We start from the raw sequence: 21,849 nt of genomic DNA, 5'->3' as shown, positions 1-21,849 counted from the left end.
TTTTAAAAAAAAGTTCATCGATTTGATAAAGGTTCATCAAATTTGAATAAAAAATTGCACATTTACGAAAAAAAGAAAAAGGAATAAAGAAAAGAGAAATGAAAAAAGAGCAGGAAAAAGGAGGAAAAAATCTCGTGATCTAGAGAAACAATAAAAGAGGGGAAAGAGGTTTGCAAACAGCAAGTGGTAACTGCGCTGATGTCTAAACTAAACATCCCAAGTTCGAACCACCGCACTCACGCTTTTTTGATTGATGCAGTTTTAACAGAAAAAGAAGAAATGGGCCGGCCCAGCCTGGCGCGGGGGGTATGCGCCCGTTTGCATGCAGCGAAGAAACGGGCGCAACGGGCGCGGTTTAGGATTTACCGTCGGGGTGGGCTATTTACACTTCTCTGTTGCGGGCTTGCGGGCCGTGGGGCGTCGGACGTGCACCTCCATTGGCCCATGTGGGCACCTTCTTCTTCTTTTTTTGATTGAAGTAACCACATTCCACTGAACATGAAGATTATTGGCTCAAAAAAAACTAAGCATGAAGATTACAAGGTACAAGGACATGGAAACTATACAAGACATCCAGAGAAATTGATGTCAAGAAGTTACGCACAAAGGAGCCTGTAAAAGAAAAACACATAGTTTGAACATCAGATCCCCTTATACCTTGTTGGACTGCCACCCGTCCATCACCATCGTCGTCGTAGCACCGCTGGAGGCAGAGCGAATCACCCTTCAAAGCCAGATCAAGAGGAGCACATCACAGACTATGCTGTCCTTTGAGCCGATTAAACGATCCGTCACAAGCAACAAGATCGAGTCGTTGTGGCACGTTGGCCGAGGATCTTCCCCATGTCCACCTGATCCCGGCACCGCCGTCTTCACCTGATGTAGTCGAGGAAGAAGAGCGATGCCTCCAACATGCATCTGCTCAGCCAACTCCAAGCCATCAAATTCATCTGCAGAGGTCGACCACGGCACCATCGAGAATGTCAGGCGCCAACCACCAGAACCTAAGTTTGCTGAAACCGTAGACCGACGAGATGACCGAGTCGACTGCTCCCCGGCGTCACCGATTGGAGACCCACAAAGTTGGAGAAAGAACAACGGCTCCACTGAAACAACGCCTCCAGGAAACACTAATCCTGCCCTAACTACACACCGGATTCGAAACGCCGGGGTCCCCTCCCCCTCTCGTAGTCGGAGTGGCAGGCGGAGGAGGCAGGGACCCGCAGCCTCACCTCCGGAGGGAGGGGCAAAGCTTTTCACCTCTCAGATTGCCACAAGAACAGTTGGGAGCGAAGCCAGTGTGTACCCTTTAGGTGAACAGATAGCAGCACCTAAAAAAAGGCGAACGGATAGCTAAATCCAAATGCCCCTAAAAATAGCTAACTTCAAATTTACCCCCAAAATTAATAGCTAAATCAAAATTTGAAACCTCCCCTCAATTGTTTTCGTCTCTCTTGCTGCCTAACCTAGCAGTGTTTGATTTTGCACAATAGTCAAACTAGTTTTGCATTTTTCTTCCATTTGGTCTTGCCGCATGATTCCAATCAAGTATAATATGACAACCGTTGACTACGCTCTATCAAGTACTACAAAGTCCCAAGTGTCACTTTGTATTGGTCTTAAAATATACTGCTAAGTATTAATTAGGCAAATTTTCTCTTCTACCCACCCCAAACACTACATCTAACTGTAATCCTACTATTTCCACTCTAGGGGTTGATAAAACTGAGGGCATCTCCAACGCCTATTACGTCCTTATAAGTCTGCATGGACAGCACAGACACTTTTAGGCCTCTAACATGATGTCTATTTTGGGTCGGACATGTCTGGACGCATGAAATCCCCTACACTAGCCCCAAACCGAGGGATTGTCTAAGAGAGTCTAGACGTCCGCTACGGCGGCCTCTGGCACTCCGGATCCACCCAAAAAACACAGTTGGAATCAACATTTTTTGACAATCCGCCCCTCACCTTTCACTTTGTCCATGTTTCCGGACCCGAGCGCCATCGTCACCCCCTCCCCCCTCCTTCGCCCCCGGCGGATGTTGTCAAACCTCTGTGGACCTCCGCGGCTCTACCCTGCCACCAAGCCTGACATCGCCGCCACATCCCTCCGGATCCGACCTCCACCCCTGCCAACACCGTCCATGGCGGACAACACATATGGCGAGTGTTTGGTCAAATGGCATAGTGCATTTTTTATGTTTTTGTTTTCTTTGAAGCAAGCACAATGGATTTGAACAAGCACGAGCAAGGGCATTCTCGACGGTCTTGCTTAAGATTCCCGTGAAAATGAACTTGCTCAACACATCGTCAGTGGGCGTGTTGAGGTGTGTCTCTGGCGGATCTGTCCTTTATGGATTTGCTCGGATCTGGTCGTAGTTCATCTGCGTTCGTGTGTCTTGAGGTTGGATCCTTCCGATCTACGCTATTCTTCATCGGCGTTGGTTGTTGTTCTACTGCGCTGGTCCTATGTGGTTTTAGCACGACGACTTCCTGACTGTCTACTACAACAAGTTTTGTCCAGCTCCGACGTGGGAAGGCGATAACGGTGGGGCGCCTTCTGCTCGCTTCAGTGCTTGTAGTCGTCGCTAGCTGGTCTATGGATCCCGATGTAATTTTTATTATTTCTAGTGTTCGTTGTACTGCTATGATTGAAAATGAATAGATCAGAAGTTTTCTCGCAAAAGAGGAAAAAAAAAACCTCCCCCGATGCAGCACCTACCAAGTGGTCGCTCGCCCTCAGCCTCAAAGGTCGGCCTTCTTCATGATTCGTTTATTTTTCTCTTTTCATTGTTGTGACATGATGAAGACTTGCAAAACACATACTTGATTTTCTGAAATGAAGACTTTTGGTGTTGATGGCCATGCCGTTTTCTTCCCTTTCTCATATACGTGGGAGCTAGCCAAGAGCACATCTTTTTTTTTTACAAATTACTCATTCAATTTACCTCAGTGTGTGTATTTTTTTACCAATATATTTAACACAGTACAGTTTCCGTGGATTTGAGATTAGCTAGCTATTATGACCATCAGACATGCATCTGAGTTTTCTATGGCACAGTTATATATTCTCCACATTGCATTTTATTTAAAAATCCTACGGCAACACGCGAGGTATCTTTAGTATATGTAATATTTCACATTGCCAAGAATCATACTATAGCAAAGCAGTAGATCCCTGCTAGAGATTACATCTTCTATGCTGTATTTGAAAACTGGTCAAGGGAGAAACAATCTCTCCATCAGGAAGGGCCCTTATTAGATGAATTAACAAGCACATAGCCATCCTCTCTCCATATCATGTTTACCCGTCGAACATCATGCTGGTTGAAAATTTCAAAGACTCTAAATCAAGAGTGCCTTATTTTGATTTATGAGATCAAGAACACCAAGGGCACCGGTTGCTTTTGGCAGACATACACTCTCCCATTAAGCAGCATGACAACTAGTAGATCTCTGTAACTACTATGTTAAATAGGATATCATCCGGCTGTTACAGACTTTAAAAGAATGCTGACACATTTATGTAATGCTAGTTGACTTGCCCATGGTTGTGTACAGTTTTGTGGCATCCTTCATGCACAAATAGCTAGATAGTCTACTACTCCCTCCGTCCCATAATATAAGAACCTTTTTAACACTACACTAGTGTTAAAAACATTCTTATATTATGGGACAGAGGGAGTAGTTGATACAATTTCAATCTTGAAGAGCATTTGCGATGTGTCAGCATTCTTTTATTGCTCTGATTCCTAAATCAGCTAGGGACAATAGGCCAATACAAACCAAACTGTTGGCTAACAAGTTGCAGAAGGGTAATTGTATTTATTCTGACGAAGAATCAATATGGTTTTGTCAACAGCACAAATGTCGAGTCTCGCATGAACTTTTGAGTACCTTCACATCTTTCATAAATCTGAAAATGAAGTTGTCGTTTTTCAATATTGATTAAAAGGCATTTGACATGGTGGACTATAGTGCAATTCTCTTTATGCTCAAACTCTTGAATTTGAAGAGAAATTTATCAAATGAACCCAATGCATCTTGCGTAGTGCCTCCAACTTTGTCATCTTAAATGGAGCTCATGAGAAGAAAATCATATGCAATTTTAGCTGCTGAATTCCAAATTGTCAAGGCACAATGGAAATCTAAGCTTGCCCATTGAGCAACCATTTGGACTCGGATATACAGTTGTCCAATATGTAGATGATCATTATTTCTGCTGATCTTGTACAACTGAACAATCTCAATTTTTCCTCCATTTGGTCTAAGGGTCAACTACAAATAAGTCCTCCCTTGTTCCCAAAAGTTTGCTTGTAAAAAGGAAGGAATGCTATTCACATAACTTGACCTTCCAATGGGCACCACGAGGCCTAGAATTGAGAACTTTGTAACTACTATGGTATATAGGATCTCATCCGGCTGTTCCCATTTTATCATGTGTGCCATTAAAGTTCTTCAAGATTGAAATTTATGAGAACTTTATAACTACTATGGAATATGGGGTCTCATCAGGCTGTTACAGACTTTAAAAGAATGCTAACACATTGCAAATGCTCTTCAAGATTGAAATTGTATCAACTAGTAGACTATCTCGCTATTTGTGCATGAAGAATGCCGCAAAACTGTACACAACCATGGGCAAGTAAACTAGCATTACATAAATGTTATTACACATTATACTAAAAATTCTTATATAAAAATCTCACATAAACAGATCCACACAATCTCAGGGGTCTACATTTTATTTCCTACGGAAGCAATCATCATATGGAGATGTATAGCTCGGATAAAACATTATTCTGAACAATTCTTGAGCTCCGCCCTTCATTCTCAATAAATTAACTGTGAGAATCAGATAATGCTTTGCATATTTCTTCATGCGTGCCACATCAAAGATGAATGTCGAAAGATAAAGAAAGAAAACAGGCATCCTGTATCAACAAATAAAATGGTTGATGACAAACTAAATCGAATGTCAGTGAGAAGAACAGTAACAACAGCATATAAACAAAAAAATATAACAATTTCTCTCAAACAGAAGAAAAACAAGTCTACCAGCATAACAACATAACCAAAGCTCAGAAAAAGGACTACATAGTTTCATCTAAAAAATTAACACATCTAGATCCATTGTGCTAGGTGAGAGAGCTAAGCATAACATCAAGTTCCTAATGTTGGAAAGTTTACATACCTAACTACTGAAATAGTAATAAAACATTTATTTCATTTTGGTTGTAGTGTCAACTTCAAAATTACCATAGATAATTCACAGTTACAGGAATATCGAACAACTAATAAGAGAAAAGGAGAATACTAACTTGACAATATCCAAGAGTTCATAGTTCTTCCTGAAGTCCTTAGTAGCCATAATAACCACAATACCTGAACGAAATTTGAAGTTGGTCAAATGTTTAATCAAGACAAAGTTTTACACTTTAGATTTACTAGGAAACATGCCCATGCGTTGCAACGGGAGAAAATTATATCACTCGCTCCTAGTCCAATAAGCATGGCTCAAGATCCCCTACAGAACCCTACAAGTCCAGGCCCCCTCTATTTCAACATGGTGCCCTATCTGTGTCACAACTTATCCTCCTCCCCTCTCTCGCCAACAATGATCGTGGTGTACACTTATCACAGTGTGTCCGAACATGTACCCACATGACTCCGTAGGGTACGGTCATTGCCTAGCTTTTATAATATCAATGAGTACTTGTGTATGATATAACGATGCAGTACCTAGCTATATCTTCTTGGCATCCAAAATCTTCGCGAGAGACTCCTCCATGTGCACCTTGGAGGATGACTATAGCCTCTATCCCGACTATTTTCCTCTGGTGACATGGGGCACGTGTTTTCCATGACCCTTTGCCTGGACCATGCGGCACAGCTGCCTGACGCGCGGTGGTTTTTTCATCTCAGCAGCGGCCGAATAGCTCCCAACGTGACTGCTACCCCTCCGACGCATCTCTTGGTTGCGCGGATGCCTAATACGCAGTCTTGATGGCGACACTACCCATAGATGTAAGGTACCAAATAAATCATGTTTATAACCACATGACATCAGCAATTGCTGCTTTCTATCGGGATGCATTTTTTTCTGAAATTGCAATCATATTGGGTTCGGGAGAAAACAGGCGTCCCACTCTAAAGTAAAATTCAGCACACCCAGTTGCATGTGTTGGCGCAGACTCCAATCACACATCGCAAGTCACTCCGATGACAAGAACTTTCCGTTGAGGAAGACGATACACACGCTGGCTCAGGTACAATGGCTTGCGGATTGCTTTTCGGTGAGATGCGCAAATACAGAGGCTACGCTTGATCGATTCTGCTTGCACATACACAAGTCTACACGCAGATATATATAGCACACAACCGTTTTTTCCAGGAATATAATACATAACCTAGCCTAGTACTAAACCAAGACAGTGATTGCATGGCCCCAACGACATCACATACCGTAATTCTTTTCAACATGTACGTCCTTTTTGTTTGATCAGAAAGCTCGTTTCCAACAACAACAAAAGTGCACCGGAAGTCAGGATGGCTAGGCTTGTCAGGAACGATGGCTTGGCTTGTCCGAGCTCGATCCTAGGCTGACTGGTCCGATCCTAGGCTGGCTGGGCTTTTGTTTTTTCGAACCATGAGGCTGGCTGGACTTGGGATCGATCACTAGGCTGGATTATCCGATCGATCCGTAGGCTGGCCAGGGTCTGGGCCTGGTGGTATTGGTCCGATCGACCAAATCAGCTCAGATCTATCGCTGCCACCGTGGGCGGGGCTTGACGAAAGAAAAGGTGGAACAGGGCTCCGTGTTTAGATAGGAGACTTTCTAAAGATAATGTCAAAGTTGTACAGATAATCTGACTACGGGATAGGCGATCTATGCTATATTTTTTCATTGATGTTACCACGAGATGTAAAACTCAACCAATCAGGACCAGCCCTCGAACACGGATGGGTAGGCCTGTGGGCACTATAGAATGCTCTCACCAGCTACCCGAGCACACTTACCATGAGAATTAAATCAACCTTTATCACTACCTTCTAAAGACAATGTCAAAGCAGTATGCTTACCAAATTTCAAGCGAGTCAGCAAATCATTGCATTTGCCCTGCCGGCGCACCTCCGAGGACATAACGCTCAGTTTATAGAATGCATAGGCAAGGGCAGCATCAACAAAGATGGAAGGAGCAGCCTTCCACAGCTGGTAGCACCCGACGCAGCCAAGAAAAGCACCTACAGAAGTGCAAGCAGCAGTAGAATCAGTAAAATGCAGTGTCAATCAGTGGATCCATATGGCTCTTTCCATTGCTTTCTTTCCAGATACAAATGGGGGATTGTTGTTAGGTGCTACTACCATATAGTAAAACATACCAAACAGCATGCCGACTTGATAATCCTCGAGGTCAAAGACAGTGCGAAGGGATCGGATATCCGAGATGTTGCGCGCCAGGGGCCTGAACATGTCGCACACCATGGCCTTCAGCGCCCCCAGCGCCCCAGTTCGATCTGAATGCTGGTCACCCTCCAGAGGAGGGGAATCAGGCGAGCAGCGCTACAGCGAAATCAGTTTAGAATTCGAGTATGGATTTAGATCTAGAAAGAACAGATAACAGCTGCGCGGCACCTTGGATCAGTAAGACGCTTACCAACGCCCATGGAGCTTCGGAGTATTGTGAGGACGGGATCCTCAGGAGGAGGCTGAGCCCTCGTGTCCCCCTGGTCGTGGCTGAGGGTCGCGCAGAGCCGACGCCGCAGCATCTGCTCCTCCGCGGCGTCAGGTAGGCGCCGCCGCCGCCGCCGCCGCCGGCCGCGCACCTAAGGGCCATTACGGCGCATGTGTTTTTTTTTAGCGTATGTGCCTGTACGCTCGCTGGTTGATGGCTTTTTGGTTCCAACATGGTCAGTCCAAACGGCCCGGCACCAACATGGACTGTTATTTGGGCTTTAGCCAGGGGAAGCCTGGTACTCCGAGTTCCATTGTCATCCTCCCACACAAAAATAATAATCTTGCTAAAAAAACACAAAAATAATAATCAGAAATGATACTTCCTCTGTCCCAAAATATAGTGCATATTATATTTTTTAAGTCAAAACTTGTGAACATCTAGGATACCAAATCAATAACATTAGACTCGTCATGATATATATCTTCATATCATGTCAAAAAAATATCTTCATATGGTATACTTGGTATTGTAGATCTAGGGTACCAAATCAATAGCATTAGACTTGTCATGAAATATATCTTCATATGGTATACTTAGTATTATAGACATAGATAATTTTCTCAATAAACTTGATCAAAGTTTATGAAGATTGACTTTTGCAAAAATTAATGCACACTATATTATGGGATGGAGGGAGTACCTAGTTTTTTTTAGGGTTTTGGCGAGTGGCAGCAATCTCACTGTCGGGAGTATTTTCTAGACGACCGACTCCACCCCAACCCATCCCTGCATCCTTCTCGAGGGGCTTCGGGGGACTGTCTAGCAGCAAAAGTACGGACGTTGTCAATTCCTCATAAAAGGGTGGAGGTGAAGCTTTCGTAATCAATCTTTAGGATGTGTTGAGAAAGTTGAAACTCAAGGAAAAAGAACTTGACAATGTCTTCCTCCTAAAGGCGGACATGGATTAACTAATAGGATACTAGGATCTGAGGTGGATGGCAGTGGATAAGCTCAACATAAACAAGACTTTCAGCACAACCACGTTCCCCAATACCAAGTGCTACACATGGAACTTGGCGAGGGTGTTCTTTCAGCGGTCGATGGGGATAACCTCTTCATCATTAAGTTGGACTGCCTCGGCCCTTCAAAAAAAAGTTGGACAACCTCAGGGATTGGAGGCAAGTTAGGGAGGAGGGGCCCTAGATCTTTCGCAAGTATGAAGTTATGATAGATCAATACAATAGCTTGATCAAGCCCATAGAAAACATGTTTGAGAAGTTGCAAGTGTGGGCACCTATTTCGGACATACCTCCACTCTTCTGCAAGGACACGTGATCGAGAAATTGGTTCCACGAATCATCATTTATGTCTCTATTGAGATGAGGCTGTCGGGTAGGGACTTTGTCAGGTTCAGAGTGATTCATAATGTTTGTGACTCGCTGACGAGGTGTACTGTTCTGAACCGGGAGGAGGGAACTAAGAAGGTTCTTAACTACTACTCCCTCCGTCCTATAATGTAAGACGTTTTTTTGGCTAATGTAAGACGTTTTTCACTAGAGCCAAAAAATCGTCTTACATTATGGGACGGAGGGAGTACATGAAAATATTCCTAAGTTCTTCGAAGTGTGGCATCATAGGCCATGGTCATCTCGAGTGTAGGTAAGGGGCCCATAATATTGAAGATTGGAATTATGTGGAATGGATGGCTGCCATCTACTCTGATTGGCGCCGCCACACATAGGAAGCCCGAGTCAGAGAATACCAACTGATGCGGCTATCATCGCAAATGAGGGGGCGTGGGACGAGAGGAGATAGAGGTCACACCACTAAGTGCAAAGAGTGGGTTTGACCAAGAAGTTGTTTTGGTGAATACGGCGGAAAGAGGATATCGAGAGTCGTAGGGCTTCTCTAGTCCCATAGCTAACGCTTCGGCGGTGACAAACATAACAAATGGTTCTGAGCTAGCGTTGTCAGCAAGAGGAGAGTAGAATGCATTTGCAAGTGATTAATAAGATGGATAGGGTTGGAACCTGTAAAGCCCTGGCCACAACCACCGGTTTTCGGCCGTTATGCCTGGCAGGATCTAGACTGGCCCCACACACCAACACTAGTCTTTCTGTTCACTTTTGTCCTTATTTGTGTGCACCCGAGATCAACTTCCCAGTCATTTCGCCATCTTAAAATTTCTCTAAGCCAATAACGCTTAAATTTGAGTTTCCTTGTGGATGTGCTCCTAAAAAAGTAGAAATTCCTTGTTAATATGAGTAGTCTATAATTCCAATTAAATCGTCACAACACCCCATCCTCTACTCCTACCTACGTGAAGCAGAAGTTAACAAAGAAATTAAGCAAAGGGGCCAAACTCAAAAACTGCAGATCAAGCAGACTCAAGGAGCGCCCCCAAAAAATGAGTGCCTTTTCTTGGAACTGTCGTGGACTTGGCAGCGGCGAGATAGTGAGAGAGCTTCATGAATTTGTGAGGCAATATGCCCCTACTGCTCTTTATGTAGTCGTGACTCGAATACATAAAGTCCAGGTTGAAAAACTAGCGGCTACGCTAGCTTATGACAAGTGTTTTACCGTTAGCAGCTCAGGTTGAAGTGGTGAACTCATCATTTCCTGGAATAAAATTTTACATGTTGAGATCTTATCATATTCGTAACATTACATTGATGTTTTTATACGGGAGCACTTGGAGGTTGATGCGCATGTATGGGGAGACACAAATTCCGTAGAGTTATAAAATTTGGTACATGTTAAGTTTATCTGAGCTTTGTTTGATCTACCCTGGCTGTTATTAGGGGTCTTTAACAAAGTTTTGCAGCGACATGAGCACTCAGGGATGGTGCTGAGGAGCCAGACACGGATGGCGGGCTTCCAGGGGGTGGTTGATGCTTGCGGTCTGTCGGGCTTGGGGTTTCAAGGAAAAAAATTGGACATATGAGAAGCCTGTCGCGGATGGGGCGCATTGCAGACTATGCCTAAATCATGCACTAACATCGCATGACTGCTGTGCAAAGTAAGAAGAAGAGGTCCAGAAAAAAATCTTCACATATGAGGTCATGTGCGAAGCCCACCGACCATTTCTCTGCCATCTTAGCCAATGCATGGCAAGGGCGAGGATAAGAAGCGATCATGCATCAATTACATGAGAAGCTACATGCGATATCAGGCACCCTACAATACTAGTAGAAAAGGGGCCAATGGTCCAGGCCGGTCCAGCTCATTAGTCCCGGTTTAACCCAGAACCGGGACCAATGGGGGCATTGAATCCGGTTCGTGAGCCCCAGGGGCCGGCCGGGCCACGTGGGCCATTGGTCCCGGTTCGTCTGGACCTATTGGTCCCGGTTGGTGGGACGAACCGGGACCAATGGCCCTCGCTCCTGGCCCACCACCATTGGTCTCGGTTGGTGGCCTGAACCGGGACCAAAGGACGACCATTAGTCCCGTTCCATTCCACCAACCGGGACTAGAGGGTTGGTCCTCGTTGCGGCCAAAGTTTAGTCCCACCTCGCTAACCGGAGGGGAATCAGACCGGTTTATAAGCCCCTCCTTCTCTGCCTTATTGAGCTCCTCTGAAAATGAAAATAGATGCCCTTATATAGGGAATTTAGGCTAAATTCATACGAATTTCTCTTGAAATTTGTTATGAATTTAATTTGAATTTCCTCTATAAGCGCATCTATGCTCATTTCTGAGTAGCTTTTTATATAGTTTTTTTTCTTTTCTGCTATATTTATTTTTTCTTTTTATTTCTGAGTTGTAATAAGTCATTAAAAATAAGCATCTATGCTCATTTTTTTAGTAAAGTTAATCATAACTATTTTTTCTTCTATTTATTTTTGAATTGTAATAAGTCACTAAAAATAAGCATCTATGCTCATATTTTAGTAAAGTTAATCACAAATATTTTTTCTTCTTTTTATTTCTGAGTTGTAATAAGTCATTAAAAATAAGCATCTATGCTCCTTTTTTAGTACAGTTAATCACAACTATTTTTTGCTTCAATTCATTTCTGAGTATCTTTTTATATAGTTTTTTTTTCTTTTCTGTTATATTTATTTTTTTCTTTTTATTTCTGAGTTGTAATAAGTCATTAAAAATAAGCATCTATGCTCCTTTTTTAGTACAGTTAATCACAACTATTTTTTACTTCAATTCATTTCTAAGTAGTTTCTATATAGTTTTTTTTCTTTTCAGCTATATTTATTTTTTTTCTTTTTATTTCTCAGTTGTAATAAGTCATTAAAAATAAGCATCTATGCTCATTTTTTAGTAAAGTTAATCATAACTATTTTTTTCTTCTATTTATTTTTGAATTGTAATAAGTCATTAAAAATAAGCATCTATGCTTATATTTTAGTAAAGTTAATCACAACTATTTTCTTTTATTTTTATTTCTGAGTTGTAATAAGTCATTAAAAATAAGCATCTATGCTCCTTTTTTAGTACAGTTAATCACAACTATTTTTGCTTCAATTCATTTATGAGTAGTTTTTATATAGTTTTTTTCTTTTTAGCTATATTTATTTTTTTCTTTTTATTTCTCAGTTGTAATAAGTCATTAAAAATAAAAAAAAGCGCAATGCTTGTTAATTTGCTTCAAGCCTTTCGGAATAGTGTCAACTGCACTGCACATAGCTCTGTGCAGTCTACCGTATTCCTCAAGGCTTGAAGTTAACCAACGTGCAGGAGCATTGGGCCTCTTCGTCATCGTCTCTCCACTCAGGGCTTATAAACAGCTGCGAGTGCCTCTCGCTTGGCGAGGTGGGACTAAAAAAACAACCGCAGGAAGAATTAACAAAAAAACAGCTGCAGAAAATAAAAAAGTAGTTAGACAGGTCCATTGGTACCGGTTGGTGGCATCAACCGGTACCAATGCCGCTCTTTGGTCCCGGTTGGTGGAATCAACCGGGACGAATGCCGCTCTTTAGTCCCGATTGGAGCCACCAACCGGGACCAAAGGTCTTCGTTTCCCGCCCTTTGGGCTGCTGAAAAGAGGCCTTTGGTCCCGATTGGTGGCGTCCCGCTTGGTGCCATGAACCGGGACCAAAGCTTTTGCTATATATACAGCACTTAGCGCGACTTCGATCTCTCCTGCTCCATTCCCGTCGCCGGCGTCTCTGCCGCCACCTCGTCGTCGCCGCCCGCCCCGCCACGCCCCGACGCCGTCGCCGCCCCGCGCCGCCCCGCCCAGCCTCGCCCCGCGCCGTCGTCGCCCGCGCGCCCCCCAGCCCGCCTGCGCCGCCCCGATCGACGTCGCCGCCCCGGCCCGCGCCACCTCAACGCCGTCGCCGCCCCGCCCCGCACCTCGCCGTCGCCTTCGCCGTCGCCATCGCCGGCCGTACGTGAGCACCTCGCCGTCGCCTTCGCCGGCCGTACGCCGGCCACCGTCATTTTTTTGTTAGATTTAATTAGATTTTTTTTGTTAGGTTAGATGTGTAGTAATTTAGATATGTAGTTCATAGATTTTTTTATTAGATTAGATTTTTTTTGTTAGATTAGATGTGTAGTGATTAATTTGTTTATATTATGTTAGATTTTTTGTTAGATTAATTAGATTTTTTTTGTTAGATTAGATGTGTGTAGTAATTTAGATATGTAGTTCATAGATTTTTTTTGTTAGATTAGATTTTTTTTGTTAGATTAGATGTGTAGTAATTAATTTGTTTATATTATGTTAGATTAATTAGATTTTTTTTGTTAGATTAGATGTGTGTAGTAATTTAGATATGTAGTTCATAGATTTTTTTGTTAGATTAGATTTTTTTTGTTAGATTAGATGTGTAGTAATTAATTTGTTTATATTATGTTAGATTTTTTTTGTTAGATTAATTAGATTTTTTTGTTAGATTAGATGTGTAGTAATTTTGATATGTAGTTTATAGATTTTTTTTGTTAGATTAGATTTTTTTTTTGTTAGATTAGATGTGTAGTAATTAATTTTGTTCATAGAATTTTAATGAATTTTTTGTTCATAGTATTTAGAAAAAGGAAAAAAATAAGAAGTAGTTTATATATAGTTGAACTAGCTAGTTGATTTAATAAACTAATTTATTTTACTATATATAGAAGTAGTTTGTTTTTAGTAAGTACTACTTATTTATTTATAGTAAGTGCTTAGTAGTTGAATTAGATAGTTGATTTAATTAATAAAACTACTTTTATTTAACTATATATAGAAGTAGTTGCCGCATCGACGTCGGCGATGCCTATCCCGCATCCTCGTCGTCGTCGACTCGGCGGTGGAGGCCTGCTTGATCAGGGCCATGTTCGGGACTGGGTTCCGGCGGGCTGGTATTGGGAGCACTACTGAAAACTGGGAATTTGCCATCAGCTAGCTCTTTGCCATCTGCCAGTTGATGGCAAAGAACGTCTTTGACATCTGCTTATAAAAAACAGATGGCAAAAAACTAACAGACGGCAAATAACATGGTTGCCATCAGTCAATTCTTTGCCATCTGCTAGTGGATGGCAAATAATCTTTGCCATCTTCCAGCAGATGGCAAAGAGGTTGGCAAATCCTGTGGCCGTCAAGAGTGTAACGGCGTACTAGTCCCACCTCTTTGCCATCTGCCAGCAGACGGCAAAGATTCTTTGCCATCTGCTGGCAGATGGCAAAGAGATGGGTTATTTTTTCTAGATAAAAAAAACTGTGGGGTTATTTTTGTTCTCATTGGTTGAAATGTTTGTGTCATGGATTGATGACATGGCAACCCTAGGGTCCCACATCCATACGTATTCAATTGACACACCCCCTCAGCTAGCACACACACATCTTATCCATTCTCCACCCCGACTCACACACAGCAACCCTAGCGAGCGGCGGCTGGAGGCGTGGGCGACGCGGCGGGGCCCAAGGCGGCGGGAGGCGGGCGCCGCGGCTCACGGTTGTTCGCTCGCTCACGCCGCTGGGCGCGACGCGGCGGGGCCCAAGGCGGCGGGAGGCGGGCGCTGCGGCTCACGGCTGTTCGCTCGCTCGCTCCGCTGGGCGCGACGCGGCGGGGCCCAAGGCGGCGGGAGGCGGGCGTCGCGGCCCGCGGCGACTGGAGCTGCGCGGCACGGCAGTGGCCCGCGACGGAGGGGAGCAGGCTCCCGGCTGTTGGCTCGCGCTGCTGGATCGATCTATTCAGGTAATCCAATACTTTCAGTGCAACAATGTGGTGAAACAGAAATAGATTTGCACAAAGAATTTCACAGCTCATGTGGATGTAGCACTAAATTTCTTTATGCGCCGAGCTTGAACAGAACTCCCTGGTTGAAGATGTGCACTTAGCTTATTATTTTCTTGGAACAATGATTTATAATGATTCACTTGATTTTGGTTTGAAGCAAACATATAGATAGATTTAACAAGGTAATAGCAAGCCCGTGTGACATTATATGCAATCTCTGTTTGTAGATGCTCTATATTATGACATTTATCTAATTAAAATTTACTGAAATAAAAACGGCTACGGTATAACTTATAGATCATTTTTTTGTAGGTTAAATCTAGGAAATCGTATGTCGTCAAAACTCTAACAAGCCATCAGATTGTTATGACAGTATCCTTACTGCAATGAAAAATCACTTCAAAAGATTCATATTCTCATTCTGATGACCAATACAAACAAAGTATATCGCAATTTCTGTGTGTTGGAAGGAGAAACTCACACACAAGAAAAGCTATGGTATTTCATGTTAAGCTTGCATGTACAGACCTGCAATGATTGAGTTAGTTCAAATTATTGTGTGCTATATTACTAACCTGCTCTTTGTAGTTTGTATTTATGGACATATATCATGCTGTTTTATGGTCATTTTAATAATGTTTCCCTTTTCAAATATTTGTTATGATGATGTATAATTAGGTTAGCTTGAAAAAGGGAGGATGATGCTATTAGCTATTCTTGAGCTAGGAGCTCCTAATTAAGTGTCCTTTTAGTTTCCGTATTACGGCTTTGTTGTACTGGTAGAACAGTAGGTTGGCACTTCTTCTGTCATGTTTTTTTTTTACCCATTGCCCTTTTCTAATAGTGTGGTACTATTCTGTTACAAAGTAAATTCTTTTCCGAGATCACACTTTCATATTTGGTATCGAAAATAATTGTCTTTTGTGAAGATCCATCTCTGAATATTTTAGTTAATGAACAGCAGTCTTACTGCCTAATCTTAAACTAATTGTTTGAACTTTTCATAGAGATCAGAATTGTACATAGACAGCTGGTTATAAACTTATAATGAGTTGTCTTAGTACATCTTGAATAATTGATGACTGGATGTTTTGTACAAAACTCTGCTTCAGTAGGGTTTCGGATGGTGAATAAATTAATGAAGAACGTTTCTTATGCATGTGGAATCACCTGATAATTTTCTTAGGAACGTGGTTTTCCTATTCCACAGTGAAATCTGAGGCTGCCTTTAAACTACAACAAAGGAACTGGTGATGCTGCCATTGTGTGGCCTCTTACGATATATTTTTGGACCTGTTACTAGATGGCACACACATTAGCTGCCATAAGAAACAAATCATTTTTTATTTTAATATGTCAGCTGAGACGCGTTTGACTACGTACCTTCTTACTCATTATGCAGGGCACCAAGTAACGAATAATTGGATCTCAAAGCTCATATATGAAGAACCGATCTTGGTAGTGGCATAAATGGAAGATGAGATCTATGAATAACAAATACAATAATTACCTGTAGTTTCTATAATTTTCAAAGTTTGTATTCTCTTCAAGATTTTCAGTCGTTCAAGCTCACAAATAAGATACATATGGCATCAATTCTATCAGGTTTTTACACACATGCTTTATTTTTGAAGTAAAGAAGCAAGGAAAAACTCAGGTAAATGCACCAAAAATGAGATGTCATCAAAAGTGTTTAAGTTATTGCAACATCACTTTTTATGATTTCGTGTACATCTGAATTTGTATTTGTTAGCATTAATCATGGAAAAAATAAACAATTTTCTTTTCCTATATAAGCAACCATAAATTTGCATGTTTCCAATAAAACAAGTGGGTAAATGTAGTACTTTTATATTTTATATCTCTAAATATGGTTTATCAAATAAATGTTTTAGTACCTATATAGACTAGCCCGTGCGGATGCACGGGTTGACGACTAGTCCTATTAATTACTAATACATCAAGGATCTTCATGTTGTTGGTTTTCTTACAAATCCACTCATTGGTAATGATGGTTTAATTTCTTTGATATTTTCTTCAGTTTAGGGACAGCAGCAGTTTTACCACCGATGGTGTTGCATGTAAGCTGGATGTTCTCATTGTTCTCTTGGCTCTGATCGGGTGAGTTCTTCCCTATTTCCTTTTACGGTAGTACAGTTGTATGCATATGCCTCTTGATATTTACCAGCTCTTCTTAGGATTGCCTAACTAGCATATATATTCTCAGAAAAATTATCATCTACGGCCCATTGTCAGCTATACAACTTTTGAATTCTGTGAAGTTCAGTTCAGATTTGATAGCTATGTCAAAACTCAATATTGTATAACATGTTTTTTGTATGAGTGATATCAGCTTTCTGAGTCAGATAATTTTATCGTAAGTGCTTAACTTGATGACTTTGTAAACTTGCAAGACAGAAATTTCATTCTGTAAGGAAGTGAAAGACCTTCTCATTTTCTGATTGTTCTACCTCTGTTACTGAAACAGGAACTTTCGCGCAAAGAAAACACACACAGGGCAGGAACATGAGTACTCTCGCCCTTCCATGTTTCTGGTCGATTGAACTCTTCGGTGACCAGAAAATGAGAAAAGGGCAGGTCGTCGATGTACAGACCACAGGCGCTCGGACGCACGGCCGGCGTCATGGTCGTCATAGCTCATAACCCATGAGGGGGTGACGAAGCAAGAAAGGAAGGTTAGTTGACTCTCCTCTAATTCATTTTGTTGCTGTTGAGAAACTCTCCTCTCCGATTCTTATTGTCTTAGTTAGTCCTTGGAAATCTCCCAACATTAGATTAATTTATGCATTAAAAACTACAAAGAGTACAATAGTAGAAATTATAGTCATAGAAACTGATGTGGGTTGCAGAACTCCCCGGCGACGAGCCCAACGGCCTTGTACTTCGCCCAGACAAGCACCATTGGGTCGACGTTGCAGCCAGCGGCTGCGGCCATGCATTTGGAAATTGCAGGAGTTTTTTCTTGAAAAGAAAATATAAAATTTACACCTCTTGCACCACTGGTAGAGATGTGCCTTGCTGTAATAAGATGATGGGCTCATGACTTATCTTTCTTGGACAAAACAAGGAATCTAGCCATAACTATGTACATATCTGGATACTCATCTTTTTTTCTCAAGCTATCATGTCAAGTGTAGAGGAAATGATGATATACAGAATAAGGAGAAAGACATGCTGACAGTACATCCGGTTCCAATTTTCATCATACTATGTGCTAATATATGCTCTCAATGATAATATGCTACCTTGCGCTATCTACACACGTAACATGTTCTTCTTTTGTATAATTATACACTATAAAATTATTGTATGCTTACCTTTGGTGGAATTTCAGAGTTGAAAGGACATGAAGTTTCCACGCGAGGGGAGTTAGTTTGGTTGTCCTTTGTTTCATAAAAAATGTTGGTATCATTTAGAACTATGTTTATTTGGTGTAACCGGAATTAATCACTGGTTAAACATATAGAAGGAGTCTCTCTATTGGAAGGGGAAAATATAATATTAGACACCATTTATTTTTCTGCTCGCTGATGCATGCAATGTATCATTTGGCCTTGATTTAATGTAGTACACTTTTCGTCATTGCCCTCTGTTCTTTAATAAGTCAGACTCATATAGAACCTGATATTTCTTAGTGATGTCTTCAGATCCCATGAATGTCATTTTACACCGAAGGTTTGTAACCATTGGGGAATGTTTTCTTGCTCTGATGTATCAAGTTGCCATGGGGGTGATTTAGAAGTGAAAGCTAGCAAGCCATCTCCTGATATTTTCCTTACTAGCAAGCTTAATGCGGAACACTTATATTTCAGTACTTGTTTGTTTAATTGTGTTATTTATCTGCAGGTCTCTTCCTTGTCCAACGTATGTCGTACCTAATCAAGACATGTTCATTTAATTTACCCGTCATGTAAATGACACAACATGATTCACTTGTGTATAGTGTAAACATATATTTATTTATGGCAAGCAGGTGTTCAAATTATAGTTGTGAAACGTGTATAGTGTAAGGATATAATTATTAAGGGAAGTGACGTCACAGTGGTCGTGCCTGGTCTTCTCCGAGTCTATGCTTGTGGTTTGTGTTCTTTAGATCTGTTCATGCCCTGATATTGCTATCTGATTTCATTGGAAGGTGAAAATGAATTGATATAAGAAAAAATAAAATTAAATGGGGCAATATAGTCACTTTGCCATCTACCAGCAGATGGCAAAGAGGCCACGTGTCATCTACATGTAAAATTTGGGCTGGCCTATTTGGGCTCTTTGCCATCTACCGGCAGATGGCAAAGCTCTTTGCCATGTGCTGGCAGATGGCAAAGCATGCAGCCTTTGCCATCTGTTGGCAGACGGCAAAGAGCCTGCAGCCTTTGCCATCTGCTGGCAGACGGCAAAGTATGCCGTTAGGCTTCTAACATGGCTAACCTCGTTAAGAGGCTTTGCCATCTGCCAGCTGATGGCAAAGAAGCCTTTACCGGCAGGGTTTCAGACAAACTGTTTGCCATCTGCTGGCAGATGGCAAAGCCTTTGCCATCCGCTAACCATGTCTTTGCCATCTGCCATGGCAGATGGCAAAGTGCCAGATTCTAGTAGTGGAGGTGCTACCTTCCAGGGGACGTAGGTTGGTGAGGAGGCAGCCCGTTGTTGACCCGATCCTTGTTTGGTGGCGGTCGCGTGGGCCAGTGACGGTGGTGAGGCATCCGGACACCGCGGAGGTGGTACGTCACCGTGTCAGCGAGGAGGATGAGCACGTCCGTGACTACATGGTTGCATTGGAGGGCAGGTTCGACAATACCTGGCAGGTTCTTCAGGGATCTCACTGGAGCTATGATCCTGTGATGGTTCCTTATCTTTGGGTGTCCACCGCCCGCGTCGATACCCGTCGGGCGCTACGGTTCTAGTTGTATTAGTGATAATATTCGACGATGTACGGACACCAAGAGATGATGTACTTTTGCTTATAATTATTGAATGCATGCTAATTTGAATACTATACTTTATTTTATGATTTGGTTTTGCTTATTTTATAATTTGGTTTTGCTTATTGAATGTTCATATTGGATAAGTTCTCCTTCATTCCCGTGTGCTAGGCAATTTGATATAATAATGCATTCGGAAATGAAAGGAGGAGTTACGTACATCGATCATCGATAGTCAACCCGTGATTAATAATAATGATCTAGTTTAATATTTGAATTATGAACGTAGGCCGGAAATGTCGTACTCATCGGACGACGAAAACCGCCCGGGGGAGTGTGACTGGTGCCACGACGACCGAGGTATCTGCGATAGGTTCATTGTGTTGGACGAAGATCGTCGCTTCAGCATTAAGCTCGAGGAGACCTTCGATGTTCATACGGTACGCAACCGACGATAATAGTTTTTTTTCGTAATTACTCATGACTTCAACTATTTTAATCATGACAATATTTTTCATCTTTTCCAATTCAACTAGCTTATCCCATGCTTTGCAAGACGCTATGTCTTGGAGAGGATGGGTTTTGAAGACCATGAAAGTTTCAAAACCAAAAAAATTATCCTAAGTACCCATCATGGTGTGGATTTTCAAGTAAAGTTGTACAATGCTCAGAGTGTAACCCATTTTGGTTGTAAAAATTGGGAAGCACTTTGCAAGATGTATGGTTTTGATGAGGGTATGCTTGTACCATGGATCTTGGTGATCCTACAATCGAGCAAGAGAGACCTACGATTTTCGTCCTTGTGGATACACCTTCAATTCTTCCCCCATGTGAGCTTAACATAGTTATTAAGTAGTTTATATTGTTTATTTCAAAATAGTTGACAACTTATTCTCCATTGACAGCTTATTTTCATTCTTCAAAGAATGTGCGGAAGATGGTAGACAGAACCTACTACACCGAAGGCTCCGAACTAACTTATCAGGAGAAAAATCATCTGGTCGCATTTTGTACTGATCTTGAGAATTACAATGTCTACAATCGAACTCCTCAACATTATGGTCAATACGTGTCACTAGTGCACGTGTTGAACTACGGTAACTACCATGGAGATACCCGGGTAAGATTTTTTACTATTACAACATCCGTGCATCTTTTTGCACGCTTCTAAAACTAGTACATCATATCATTGCTAACTACGAAGTTATTACTATGTTTTTCAACAGATAATCCCGAATGATTGTGTGCCTCATCTGATGTATACACACGGTAGCCTTCATATTTTGAACATACAACCAGGTCTTCCTACGAATCTGAACTGTCCATACCAGGTTTCTAAAAGAAGTGGAGACATGACAATCAAATAATGGAAAAAATGTATGGACAGTCGTAAGGAGCTTCTTGGAAGCAACATTCAGCGAAGGGCAAAAATTGGAGACAGGATGATCGCCATTCTTCATAATGGAGAGTCAGGGTCTATATTGTTTTATGCTATTTTACCTTAAGGGTGTTTAGGTCCTACCTGATACTGATGATCATGTGTTAAGAACAATTATGTAGGGTTGGGTTCGATGACTATGAGGATGATGATCGTATGACTTATTATTAATAACGAGTAGAAGTTGTATGATGATGCATGATTAGTAGGACGAGTACTTCTTATTATATATGCTGATGTATGCGAGCATGCATGAGTTATTATATCAGCGGGGAAAATGAACATATATAGCAGCAGCGTTGGTAAACCAAGAACGAAGATATAAGAGAGGACACTTCTCTCTATTAGCTAGCTAATATAACAACCTAAAAATAACCCCCAAAACCCCTAAAGCAGACACTTTTCAAAAAAAAACATGGACTTTTGGTCCCGGTTGATGCCACCAACCGGGACCAAAGGCCCGCTGACTGGGCTGGGCGCACAGAGCCACGTGGAGGCACATTAGTCCTGGTTCTTGTTTGAACTGGGACTAATGAATGGAGGTATTAGTAACGACCCATTAGTCCCGGTTCATGAACCGGGACTAAAGGCTCTCACGAACCGGGACTATTAGG

The 21,849-nt window shown here is 42.0% G+C and overlaps 2 protein-coding genes across 2 annotated transcripts; one reads left to right on the top strand and one right to left on the bottom strand.

Moving 5' to 3' along the window:
* Window positions 1-4,530: 4,530 nt before the first annotated feature.
* Window positions 4,531-7,900, bottom strand: LOC123112476 (uncharacterized). Its single transcript, XM_044533462.1, has 5 exons — window positions 7,662-7,900; window positions 7,387-7,567; window positions 7,087-7,248; window positions 5,325-5,388; window positions 4,531-4,937 (listed from the first exon to the last, which is right to left on the bottom strand). Exons 1-5 carry the CDS (start codon window positions 7,839-7,841, stop codon window positions 4,748-4,750), a joined length of 777 nt encoding a protein of 258 aa, XP_044389397.1. The 5' UTR covers window positions 7,842-7,900; the 3' UTR covers window positions 4,531-4,747.
* Window positions 7,901-14,184: 6,284 nt separating this feature from the next.
* LOC123114878 (uncharacterized) lies at window positions 14,185-16,445 on the top strand. The gene is made up of 4 exons (XM_044536256.1): window positions 14,185-14,223; window positions 14,502-14,815; window positions 15,170-15,186; window positions 16,260-16,445. The coding sequence occupies exons 1-4, from the start codon at window positions 14,185-14,187 to the stop codon at window positions 16,325-16,327; spliced, it is 438 nt and encodes a 145-aa protein (XP_044392191.1). The 3' UTR covers window positions 16,328-16,445.
* The last annotated feature ends 5,404 nt before the right edge of the window (window positions 16,446-21,849 follow it).

This window comes from Triticum aestivum, chromosome 5B (genome assembly GCF_018294505.1).
Source record: "Triticum aestivum cultivar Chinese Spring chromosome 5B, IWGSC CS RefSeq v2.1, whole genome shotgun sequence".
NCBI lineage: Eukaryota > Viridiplantae > Streptophyta > Magnoliopsida > Poales > Poaceae > Triticum > Triticum aestivum.
The sequence above is the reverse complement of the archived record's forward strand: the minus strand, read 5'-3'. Positions and strand labels throughout refer to the sequence as shown.

What these genes read in the sequence shown, in the direction of transcription:
- LOC123112476 (XM_044533462.1), bottom strand. Translation starts at nt 7,841, where the DNA reads ATGGCCCTTAGGTGCGCGGCCGGCGGCGGCGGCGGCGGCGGCGCCTAC. An exon ending in GCTGACTCGCTTGAAATTTG is followed by an intron (nt 5,389 to 7,086) that starts GTAAGCATACTG and finishes AATTTCGTTCAG; the next exon opens with GTATTGTGGTTATTATGGCT. An exon ending in GAACTCTTGGATATTGTCAA is followed by an intron (nt 4,938 to 5,324) that starts GTTAGTATTCTC and finishes TTGTTGATACAG; the next exon opens with GATGCCTGTTTTCTTTCTTT.
- LOC123114878 (XM_044536256.1), top strand. Translation starts at nt 14,185, where the DNA reads ATGGCAAAGAGGTTGGCAAATCCTGTGGCCGTCAAGAGT. An exon ending in ATCCTGTGGCCGTCAAGAGT is followed by an intron (nt 14,224 to 14,501) that starts GTAACGGCGTAC and finishes CAGCAACCCTAG; the next exon opens with CGAGCGGCGGCTGGAGGCGT.